The 12,841-nt window shown below is 38.4% G+C and overlaps 2 protein-coding genes across 2 annotated transcripts in view; both read left to right on the top strand.

The window, feature by feature from the left end:
• Window positions 1–2,051: 2,051 nt before the first annotated feature.
• On the top strand, window positions 2,052–8,141 carry LOC135649285 (transcription factor VOZ1-like). The gene is made up of 4 exons (XM_065167500.1): window positions 2,052–2,644; window positions 2,731–2,922; window positions 6,121–6,643; window positions 6,826–8,141. Exons 1-4 carry the CDS (start codon window positions 2,432–2,434, stop codon window positions 7,422–7,424), a joined length of 1,527 nt encoding a protein of 508 aa, XP_065023572.1. The 5' UTR covers window positions 2,052–2,431; the 3' UTR covers window positions 7,425–8,141.
• Window positions 8,142–8,861: 720 nt separating this feature from the next.
• LOC135649278 (uncharacterized protein At4g18257-like) overlaps window positions 8,862–12,841 on the top strand; it is a 4,913-nt gene continuing 933 nt past the window's right edge. Inside the window, exons 1-2 of the mRNA XM_065167491.1 lie at window positions 8,862–9,279; window positions 12,414–12,731. Of these exons, the coding sequence (XP_065023563.1) occupies window positions 9,002–9,279; window positions 12,414–12,731 (596 nt within the window). The 5' untranslated portion in view covers window positions 8,862–9,001. The remainder of the gene's footprint in view (window positions 9,280–12,413; window positions 12,732–12,841) is intronic.

Here is a 12,841-nt window from a genome sequence, read left to right as displayed (position 1 = left end):
AAATTGAGCTGCTCAGCCTACTGTCAGCCCTCTACATGCTGTTGAAAGCATGAACAAAACCAAAAGACATGAATATACATAAGCATTACATCAAACACTCCATTTACAACTTTATCTGTGATAGTAGTATGTATCACATTAAATTTGCTAATAATCTCAGTGATTGTGACAGCCTCATTCTTCTTTATCGAAGGTTCTTGTATTTATTCTTTTGAAATATCAACAATATGTATTTAGGAAGTTGATGTGTGACTAGGCACTGGAAGCATGGTTTTTTCATCTGAATGCAGTAGAAATATATGACAATAGCAATTTTATGCTGTTTAGTCCAGTTTTTTGGGTCTTATTTTACCATTTGTGAACCATAAGAGAGTTGCAAGTATTCTAACAATACTCTTATTTTTTGGGTCTTATTTTACCATATGTATCTCAAAAATGAAACATTCCAAAACTTAGCTTATAGTTCTGAAAACTTATAATTGTAGATCTTTCCTAAAGGCTTAAGATGCTATGACATGATCAACTACTTATTCTGAAAACCATAGAATACCATATACACATGCCATGTAGTGCCCGGTCATGTAATATGTAGATTAACATCCTTACGACAAGCATAACCATGTTTATCTCTGATTTTTTCCCAAGATACAGTTTTTAGTTACAGAGTTTTCATTACAGCCTGAAACATAACACATGTTGGTTGCCTGTTTGTTCTTCCTTTTGCTGAAGGATATGAAGTGATCTCCATTTTCTTGTCACTCGTTACATGAGTTGATTTGGAGCCAGAGCTGAAGAACTCTGGAAACGTGGATTCTCTAAACGTTAGCCAAGTAGAACAAGCGCAGGAATCTACTGCAAAATACTTTTCTGACTCACATTGTCAGCTTATGTACTTTGACAATCAACCTTATATTGGCATATAATTTCAGCTCATCACCTGTGTGACAGTATACGTTAAGATGATGCATTTGCGACATGTACAGGAGATCGCCATTAAAAGTCTGGCTTCACACTGGGGGAACCACAACAAAGAAATGGAAAGGTCAAGAAAAAGGTTGGTTGTTTAGATGTAGTTGGTAAAATTTTGATTTCTAAATCTATATTTTCCTCATGCTTAGCAGCATAGTCAAGTTATATCCATGCATTTATTGTGCCTTTTTTTATTTCGGGAACATTTGGTGTCTTGCAACTGGAAATGTTTACAGAGATAGTCGAGACAAGAACAAGTATTGTAAATAGCAATTGCAGATGCAGTTATTTTGATTTTCTGCATCTATTTGGATCGACGAGATGATGAGCGATTCAAGAAGGAAACAATGGAATGCATGAACGAAGAGGAGGATTACCTATGATGAGGCAACACATGAGAGGGGGATATCGAAAGCCTGCCTTTGACTTGCATGCCAGCTTATAATTACATGTAATATTCCCTGAATTGTAAATTCATTTGCAGTCGCATGTACATATGATAAAAGTGATTTACTTTCAATGGAGAAAGGTGCTGTGAGTTCGATCAAATGCCTAATTCAGGAGTCAACTCTGACTTTGAAGGTAGCTTTTAGCGATCAATCCATTCTATAAATGTGTGTGTGTGTGTGTTTGTGAATGAAATTTAATTTGATGTGCATATGCTCTACCTTTTTATTTAAGCTGCTGTATATCTAAGCTGCATAAAAGATGTATAGAAACCAGTAAAAAATACGTACATGATTGTAACTTTGTTCGCCGACTTAAGTCGCGAGTGGCACACGTGGCGTATTCGTGAGGAGGATGGGTGGGGAGAGGAGCGTGCAGGTAGGTGTCAGCCACATCCTCCCAAGTCGAAGCATTTTTCACGGTTGTCGTTAAACCAGATCAACCATGCCCACGTAGCATGGCTTAAGCGGCGCATCTGGGAGAAATTACAGCCTCACATTCTGTGGGGCCCATGGTCATCTCCTACGTCGTGCTCGAACTAGACAGGTACGGTGGTGGGTAGATTCGACGGGTAGGCAAAAAAAGTGTTGCTGGTAAAATTCCCCACATAAATATAATAAGTAAAGGAATAAACAAATTCCGCCTTCGCTTTTGCCGCGTCATCAGCCTTTTTGGGGGTTCTCCCTTACCCTCTTCGTCTTCGTCGTCGTCGAGAATAGCCGAAGGGTGAGGAAAGGAAAGGACCCGATTTTGGCGGCCAAACAGACGGCGTGAACGGAAGTAAGAGGCAGCCGTAACGCACTGCTGGTTCCGCTGCTGTCGTTCTCTCACTGTCTCTCTCTCTCAAACCCTTCCCAACTCCAATTCTAGGGCTTCTCTCCTTTCCTCGATTCGATTCTTCCTCTCTTCCTTGCTGCTGTCAGATCTCCCTCGGATCTCCGTCGATTGCCTTCCTCTTGATCCGTGCTTCATTAGGTGAGAGGAATCAATTAGGTCGCGAGGACAAAAAGGGGCGATGGGAAAGAATTGCAAATCAGGGTCGCACCGGCTGTTCAAAGCGAAGGCGAAGAACCGGGTGGACGACCTCCAGGGGATGTTCAATGATCTTCAGTCCGCCCGCAAAGAGAGCCGCATCGCCGACATAGCCGTCCTCGAGGAGCAGGTCCATCAGATGCTCCGCGAGTGGAGGGCCGAGCTCAACGAGGTCTCCCCGGCTTGCTCCTTGCAAGTGAGTTCGCCTGACGATCTGGATCGTCGAATCCTTTTGTTCTATGTTCTTCTTTTCTGGTGTTTGATCGATCGGTTTTGAGGCAGGGGAACGTCAAGGAATCATCGGATCTGTTCTCAGAGACCCTACGGCTGTTGCAACTGAGCGAGGAGGAGGATGACGCCACGAGCAAGCCAGCTGAGCTGGCACTCAGGAGCACTCCAAAGCCTGAGGAGTTGGATGTGTCCAAACCTGGTGTGGGGTACATCCAAGGCAGAGAAAATGCTGCCTTTCAAGATGTGAGTGTGGCTCCCATTCATATTGTTTAACTTCGATACATGTGATTCTCTTTTGCTTCTCTGGGAATGAGTGGTAATATGGTGTTCTGTCAGTTATATCTTTCGAGGTCAATTTTCTTTCCAACCTCCTATTGAAGTGTTGTGGTCCAGTTCTATGTCAAATGGAGATCTAAAAGGAAAAGAAGCTGTTATTGCACTAGATCAATATCAAGATGTTACAAACTTGCATGAAAATGTAATGACTTTCATTGTGTTTCAACGTTCTATTAGGTGTCGTGAAGTTTTCAGCAAAAACTTACGGAGAAGTTTGCTAGAAATTGTCATGAAGTTGAATTTTGCAAGTAATCAAAGAATGTATATTTCTGAAGAAAGCATAAAAGGAAATAACATTACTGACATCATGTAGTATTAGCTCATTAACCATAAGCCATTCATCTTTGGTAGCTGAACATATATAAAAGTTTAGTTGGTATTTGGGGTTATTAGATGGTGGTTTTTTCCTTGTGTTGGATAACTTGCTATTAGGTAAGTTATTCAGTCTAAGTAATTGAGCCAGACATTTAATTGGTTCAAGAATACTGGTATTGGAAATTGTTTTTTTTCTTTACTATTTGGTGCTTTTATTGTTTTGATTCTTGAGTAGGAATGACTTTAAATTTTATTTGCCTTTCTGGTTTATGTCTGAGATTGGTCCCCCATTGTCTGCATCATGGATATATTGTAATTCTGGAGGCAGAAGCATCATGATTCGAGCAATCCAAATCATGTTTCCAAGTGGAATTGCTGAATCCCAATACCCAATCTTCTAGGCATGGTGGATGGTCATCGGCTAAAAAAAAAGAAGATTTTGATTGATCCCTTCAGAATTGGAGCTCTCAATGTCTGGCTATGCGCAGTTAATTGTTGAGTATCTAGTGAATGACCAATCCTTATCTGCTTCATCCAGATGCTTACTAGTGATCGAGTACCATCAATTAAATATAATTTAATCATTTCAAACCTTAATAAACCATTTCTAAGATTTCAAAACCATGTATTAAAAATAGGATTATGATAAAATTTCTTACATAATCAGTTCAAAGAAATAAATTAGATCGTTGCTTATACTAAACTGAAACATCAACCAAGCACTTGAAAAAATAATAGGACTTTGCAACAAATAAATCCTAAAGTTCCAACATCAAAGAACCAATCATCAAAATAATATTGAAAGCGCATATACAAAAATTCATCACCTCGAACAAAAGATCCAAATATATGTGTAAAATTTCAGCAAAGCATAGATGAAATATCCATCCCAAGCGCCTCAGCCTGAACTCCTCAGAGCCATTCTTGCACTATCTCAAATTGCAGCCTATAGTGCAGAATGTTCTGAGAATAACCATTCAAGAAATTTTCACAATAAAGAAGAGAAAGGTCTTGCTACAGCATTCTAACAAGGTAGGAGGAAGAAGCTTTTAGTTGTGGAATGTACAAGTTTATTTCGATAACAGATTTTTGGAGAAAGGTAACAAAAGGAGAGAGATGTGGATCTGGGACTTGAACGAATGGAGATTTTCCAGGTACCTTCAATTTTTAATGAATGTCTAGAGAAGGGATTTGCCCCCACTATCCATCTGCTACTTAATTGCTCATTTGATAATATTGGTTTTGGGTCATTTTGGATCCCTTGTTCAGGTCTGTTTGGACCTGAACTTCACACATACCCTAACCAAGTGACCTTGGTACCATGAAGGGTCTAGTTTGGGCACAGTTAAGAACAACATCACTATAATTAAAAAAGAGGAAACATCCAAATTTTGTTCTCATACCAATGAAACTGAGAGTACTGAATCAATTTTCTGAAAATGTTAGTCAATGCATTCTGCATATGTTTATCATCCAACATTTGTTGTTGTTCGTTTCACTACGTTGAGCATGTTTGGAACTTTTGAAGAATATACATGTGAGAGAAGCTGTGTAATTTTTTATTAACCTTGGTGTTTGCTTATGTATAAATCTTTGATATTCAGGCTATTACGTATTTTCTTTGGCTTATGCTTTTACAATGTACTCGTTTGATTGTAAGTTACATGGTGATTACTTTCGAGTTCTGGGAACTACTTGCTAATGTAAGCGTGTACATTCGGACCATCATGGACCTTGCATTGGTAGAAGCCTCAAGCACCATGACAGCTCTTTTATTGGTTACTATAATAGTGGTTAAAAGCCACCAGCCACGCACAAGTGTCCTGAATTACAGACAATATCCTTAATCTATTCTCACTGAATGATATCATAACTATCCAAATGCATATTGAGTTAAAATTGCTTCTGCGCTACTATGATGCTCCTTGTCCCCCAGGTTTGCAGTTTGTTTGTAGACTTGTATAAGATAAATAGTGATTTTGAAGGCTACAAGTAATATTGACAGAGCTTCACAATTCACAAGTGAATATCACTAGCATATCGTTACTTTCATTTTGATGCCAATTTCCTATCCAACTATCCAAGACAAATTTACACATGAAAAGCTTGCTGATTGGCTGGAAAAATATAATCTTAAGAGACAAGTTAGCAACCTAGAAACTATCCAATATATGAAAACATGCACAGAAGCGTGAAGAAATGGCAAATTCTGCTGCAACTATCTGTTATAGACTTGTAGTTTCGATGGTACATTTTGGACATTCTCCCTACAGACTATAAATTATATTAGTTGCCATTAACAACAAAACACTTATTGGTTTCCATCAAATCACGTATCATCTCCTGTGGGCTGTATATCTTATAGAAAAACCTGAGCAGTTTGAACTTTCATTTTCAGTTCTTAAAGTTCACATGTGAGCTATAACATGAAATTAATAGTGTACAGATGTTAAAGATGGATTTGTGTCTTGTGAAATGTCAATAATTCTAAATGTTAAAGATGCAACTTCCATATAGTTTAATTTTATTGTGTGTTAAATTCACATAAAGTAACAAGTTTAAGGGTACATCTGTTCAAGTTTTGTAAATGCCACAGGGTGTCAGACTATTGTGGCACTATCATAATTTAGCACAGATATCATTGTATAACCTGGGAAGTGAGATTTATTGCTTCTTTTAATTGGTGTTTGTGTCTGTCTTGTGGTGATTTGCTTAGTTGCTATTCATTAAATATTAATTTCTGATAGTTAAGTTCCATGTGAAACTATGTCAATTTGTCTCTTCTTTCAGGATTATTATGTGAATCAGGAAATATCAGGGCATGAGTTCCCACAAGTTTACCAATATGAAAGCAACCTTCCTATTGGACCACATGATGTTGTATTGAATTGCTTGGAGGGGACAACTTATTTGGATTATCAGCTGTACAATTTGCAACAGGAAATGGCTGATCATCTGTATGACAACATTTCAGTAGAGCATGATGGGGCTGATGTTTTTCCACATATGTCAGACTTACTGCCAACTATATGTCCTCCGCCATCTGCATTTTTAAGACCAAAGTGTGCACTTTGGGACTGTCCACGTCCTGCTCAGGGGTCAGAATGGTGCCAAGATTACTGTAGCAGCTTTCATGCTAACCTAGCAGTAAGTGAAGGCCCTCCTGGTATGACACCAGTGCTGCGTCCCGGAGGTATTGATCTGAAGGATGGGCCACTTTTTGCTGCTCTTAATGCAAGGACAGAAGGAAAAAACGTTGGTATTCCAGTATGTGAAGGTGCTGCAACTGCAAAGTCTCCCTGGAACGCCCCAGGTATGTTTGTACTACTACAGAAGCATTCATATTTTTCTTCATTGCTTCATTCTTTTACTGCTATGATAACCACCATACAAAGAATTTGGTTCAGACGAACCAACCAACTCCTGGTAGTTTGGTTGAAGGTTCTTTTTCTTTTCTTGACTCCAAGGGTGTCACATCTTCTTACTATGATACAGAGTTGTTTGATCTTTCCGTTCTCGAAGGAGAATCACTTAGAGAATGGCTCTTCTTTGACAAGCCAAGGAGGGCATTTGAGAGTGGGAATCGGAAGCAAAGGTCATTGCCAGATTATTGTGGTCGTGGTTGGCATGAATCCAGGAAGCAGATTTTGAAAGAATATGGAGGTTTTAAAAGGTCCTATTACATGGATCCGCAACCTCTGAACAACTTCGAGTGGCATATGTATGAATATGAAATCAACAACTGTGATGCCTTTGCCTTGTACAGGCTAGAATTTAAGCTTGTTGATCCAAAGAAAGGTGCCAAAGCAAAATTGACTAGCAATCCACTTGCTGATTTTCAACAGCAGATGGTAAAGCTCAACTCGAACAAGTCCATGGACAACAAGAAGATTACCAAGAACAAGACAAAAGTAAATCAGGATACTGTTGGAAATAGTTATTCAACTTCAGTAGTGGCAAATCAACAGGAAACTACAGCAAGTGTGTTTCATGCTTCTGAGCAGGTGGATTCGTCGAACAAGAATTCTGCTTGTGGGCCCAGTCACCAATATGTTTATTCAATTGGGAGCTTCAATGATGATTATATAACGTAAGTAATGCAATCATGGGCAGCTGCAGATACTGCAGCATGAATTTCATAATCAGAGACTTGTGACTCATCTCTCTGAACTGATTTTATGTTATCTAAGGGCATTCTTTTCTGTCCTTGGTCTAATTATCCACAAGGTTATGCAATCAAATCTGATACTGTTATTTGGGGTCAGCATGCGCGGCCATCACCTTAGAACAAGCAGCTGCATTTTGAAGGCTAGACTTTTCCAAATAACGATGACATTTGAACGGTAATTGATGTAGAGTGGCTTGACTGTAATGATTCTAAAAGATAGCTGTGCCTGTTTACCGGTTGGCACACATCTCATGCCACAATCGTACAGGTGCAGAAAAAATTATGGAACCTTTGTGTCTATACTTGTATATATGGAGAGTTGAAAAAACAAGGACCTCTATTTAAGGCAATTTAGCCAGTTCAACTACAAATCCATACTTGTGCCAGTCTTTCTATCAAGGTTTTTACAAAATATCGATAGTTGTGGAATCCGCACCTGTGTTTGATGGTGGCCAATTATATTCTCTGGTTATCTTCTGCCTTCAAAAGCTGATGTTATTGATATCCTTGTTAATGGTGGATGAAAGATGTATATGCACTTTTTATTTTGCGATGAGATTAAATATATAGAATTCAAGCAGATGTAGAGCCAGCATTTTATTGTTGGTTGATGCAACTTAATACTGCATTTCTCCGCATTTAACATTGTCAATGCTTGTGGTTAATTCCTCCTCTTTGTGGCCGTAAGTGCCTCTACTAAGGGATTTCAGTTGATCCATCGACTGAAAGTTGTGTGAGGAAGGCAGAAAATATGCCATCTACTGCTACTCTCCGTGTGATGGCAACTGTAGACATAGGCTAATGTTTTTAGGGATCACAGAGGTAATATCATTGTTGCAGGGATCACAGTGGTGTCATATCAGTGTTGCTCACATCAAGCAGTGTATTATGGAATCCACGAGGGATATATATATATATATATATATATATATATCTTTGGAGGGAGGCTTCTATCTATCTATCTATCTATCTATCTATCTATTCTATTCTTTTGTCTAAACAAAACATGTAGAATGGCACCGTGTTGAGAGACTTAATATATAATATAAATAAATATTCTAATTGATTTAGAAATAATAGAATATTTTTTATATGAGAAAGTCTATACAAAAATATTGTAATTGAACTGATTCGCCTTATCGATTATCTAATGCAAAACTGAATGTCTTGAGATATTTTCTGGATAAGGAAAAACAAAATTAGAGGCTCGAATGAAAAAAAAATATAAGTTTTTAAAGGAAATTCGCCCAAAATAATTTCGAGGGGTATGTATGTAATATTTCCGACAAAGGTAAACCGCCATCGAATCGCACCGTCCCGATAAGCGATGCTTAATAACATGACTCTCCCCCGAGCGGGCCCTCCCTGTGAACCCAATCGCAGCACCTCGCCCTCGCCGTCCCTTCTTGCAAGCGAAGCCTGCTGTTGTTTCTCGCGTTCTAATCCTTCCTTCTTCCTCCCATTCCATGCCAATAGAGAGGTAGGGAGAGCGAGGAATCGGAGATGGGGAAAGAGCAAGAAGAGGAGCAGAGGAAGAAGCGGGTGGAGTCGCTGGGATGGCTGACGGAGTCGTCGGTGATGCCGAAGAAGCACAAGGCCATCGAGGGCGTCGGAGCCTCCTCCATTGTCGAGCTCAAGGCTCAGCTGTACCGTTCCCAGGAGGAGGCTCGCAAGGCCAAGGAGGCAGTCCCCGACGCAGAGTTCCTTCGCGCCAAGAAAAAGCCCCTCCCCTCCGACCTCTTCACTCACAAGAACGCCGGCGTCGAGAGCCGCGCCAACAAGTAAGCGTGCCTCCATCCCGTTGGATCTCCGGGCTTTCTTTCTTTTCGATGCCTGCCTTGTTAATTTTGGATTCATTAGGGCAAGATTGACATGTCCCTATTTTTTAGACGAATCAGAATATTGGTTGCTTGTGGGTTCGAGAACCCTAAGGCCTCTTCTTAGGATTAGTTGTGCCCTCTATACTTTCAGTTGTCAAAAGATTAATCTAAATCACGTACCTAGCACATCAGAACCTGCTGTATGATTAAACCCTAAGCCTATAGATCATGAGTGTCGATCGCAGTGCGAGGATGGTCCAATGCTCTTCCTCAGACATTCTTTTAGTTCTTTTAGTTCGTTTACATGAAATACGGATATGTATGTCATGTTAAAATGAACATGTGGATATGAACATGCTGCTTTAACATGAGAATGACAATATGGTACTCATTACCGAACCCAGTAATGATAATACACAAGAATTCAGATTATAAAAATGAAATTTTGGGTTCAAAAACAGCATTGAGCATTGTGTTGAGTCCATCTTTTACATAAGAAAAATGGACTGCTAGTTTAAGACATCTGTTGGACACGCATGTGAATTAGTACCTTCCAACAATCTTTTGGCACACCCATATCACTGCTCCTTTTGTTTGCTTCACAACGGAGATAGGAATGATTTGCTTAAATATTAAACCTAGGTAAATATAAAGGTGAAACTAGTAGTAGGCACAGTGCATATTGGGCAAGATGATTCATACCATATTTTTTTCCTGCTTAGAATGAACAAAGGAAGATCATAAGAGCAATACTCGGTATGGTGTGTGATCGTAAAATGTTTATTGATGTACTGAACGAAAAGCTAAAGGATTCTTTAATTAACAAGTTCCAGTTCAGTTGCTTGAGTAGCAAGGTGGGTAGACCAGGATTCAGAACTCAATTGATGCCATTAGTATGACTATGCCTACAGTCATCCTGGTATGACTAGTCTAGTGCAGTATATAAAATGACATGTTCCTTTTTATAAGACATCACAAACCTAACTTCTACTGTATCATGATACCAGGGCAATGAAATTGTGAGTTTTTAGAGCCATTAACAAATTTGTTAAATCATTTATTAATTTATGGAGAACATCTTATACTTTATATCATGGTGATAGTGTGAGAGGGATGAAAAAGCACCAAAAACACAATTTGTTGAGTATATGGTTGGTTAACCTTCATCTGCGATTAAACTGACGATCTAACTTTGATTGTTTAACCTTTATCATTCTATAATTTGCAGTTGGTGTAGCTCTATGTTTGAATATTAGGAGTAAGTTCGCTGTTAAGGTTGTCTTAGTTTATGAATTATGAGCTCGATTTAATTTTGCTTAAATGCTTGGGGAAACGATCTTTGGAAATTGATTTTGTCGTATCTGTTCCACTAATTTATTTTCTAATCTTTAATAATGGGGGAAGGTAGCAAACTGGTCTCCATGATCACACATTTTAGCTAGATAGATGGACATGACAATGATGCTTCATTTGAAAGTTGCCAAAGGAGAAGAATAGTAAGAAAATGCACTGTGCACAGTTTGAGTCACCTATATCTTTTAAACTGAAAATAGTTCTTTCCACTAAGGATTTCAGGCAAATGATCTGATTTATTAATTTTTAGCAAAAAAATTGAAAAGAAACAAAAAAAAACACCTTTACATAAAGGAGACTCCATTGTTACAAAAAGCACATGTGATATTGTCACCATTTAATGTAGGAACTTGTCTTGTAATTTACTGAAGTTACAGCATTAGGAAATTGATGACATTGTCTCCGAAATGGCTTTTAAGAGATACTAGTCTGAATATATTTAGCTTATGGAGGAAAGCCATGCACCGCTAATCTGAACAAAGCTGTACATAATAATCTTTATTTTTGACATATGCAGAAGTAAACAGCAAAGGAAATAGATACTCACTTCGGAGGGAGGCAGAGATTGATCATCAGCGGAAACTTTTTTGTTTGTATCTTATAGAACTTTAGTTGTATTTCTGGTTGTCAATTATAATTCTGGAGCCTTTAAATTCTAAGAATCTAGAGTGAGAAAATGGACCAAACAGATTCCAAACCTGAATTCAGATTGAAGCTGAACTTAGACTGAGGCAGAGGCGTAACTTTACCTAGATCACTAACACCAGATGCGACCAATTAGATACATTATCAACAATAAGTGCCATGCTTTGTCATGCTTATCCTGTTTCTTGTGAAAATTTATTAGGATGAGATAAATATACCAACTGGAAAGGATCACATGTGCTTGGCATGTTAACCACTTTTGACTGGCATGCACTATTTCAGGCTGCTACCATGAGGCAAGGAACGACCGGTGTGTGTCTAGGAAAGTGCAAGAGTATACTAAGCTGACTCAGAAATATGTTCTTCTATAGATGGCCCATGCTTATGCTGGAATCATTTGATATTAATTTAAGGGGAGTGTGGCAAAACAAAAAACCTTTCTTATTAGCTCGTCAATAGTTCTGTTGGCATCTCCAAATCATGAGGCCAATGCTAGAATCATGATTGTTAAAGAGTTTCTTTGTATGCTAATGGCGTTCTAACTCGAGATGTCTTCTTTTAGGTTTGATCCGATGAGACCAAGTGATTGCTATTTTTTTCAGACACAACGTATTCATCTTATTTTTTTCTGTAATGTTAACTAAACATTTAGTAGACTAACATAATTTTTGGTGTATGATTTTGATTGTGTAATTTAATCACTTCAAACTATGCTTGCACATCTCTCCTTTAAATGTTATCCAGCAATGAAGATGATATTTTGTTTCTGTTTAGTCTGATGAGACCAAGTGATTGCTATTTTTTTTAGACACAAAGTATTCATCTTATTTTTTCTGTAATGGTCACGAAGCAATTAGTAGACTAGCATATTTTTGGTGTATGATTTTGATTGTGTAACTTAATCAATTCAAACTATGCTTGCACATCTCTCCTTTGAATGTTGTCCAGCAATGAAGATGATATATTGTTTCTGTTTGGTTATGCCCAATGAAAGTTTAACCTTGTTTCTTGTTCTTTTGGCAGAGAAATTGTTGATAATTTCTTCTGATCTAAAATTTTGTTAAATTATTAATGGTTTAGTTATTGTGATAATCCAGAGACAAGCTGGAGCTGAAAGCTATGGAAGATGGCTCAGCTGTTTATTCAGCTTTAGAGAAGAAGGCTGAACTGTACGAGAAACTAGCTAGAGGTGAGCTCCCTGATGAAGAGGAGAATGAGAAGTATTGTGTTGACTTTTTCCACAAGACCCTCGAGCAAGATGAACCCCAACAGCCAGAAGACCATGACACTCATAATGGTGTAACACCAGAAAAGGAAGATGGTAATGATGATGAATTGCTGCTAAATGGAAGGCCATTTGGTCTTGGTCGTACCAGTGGCAATGTGGACAAGGATGAGCATAAACGCTTTGTAAGGTATGTTCAGCAGTAACCATTATTCTTTAGTGATATCTTGTCAATCTTTAGTTGACGAAGCATTGGATTCTTGGTTCTGGTAACATACTTTTATGAACCCCAGTACATAC

Source organism: Musa acuminata, chromosome BXJ1-4 (genome assembly GCF_036884655.1).
Source record: "Musa acuminata AAA Group cultivar baxijiao chromosome BXJ1-4, Cavendish_Baxijiao_AAA, whole genome shotgun sequence".
NCBI lineage: Eukaryota > Viridiplantae > Streptophyta > Magnoliopsida > Zingiberales > Musaceae > Musa > Musa acuminata.
The sequence above is the reverse complement of the archived record's forward strand: the minus strand, read 5'-3'. Positions and strand labels throughout refer to the sequence as shown.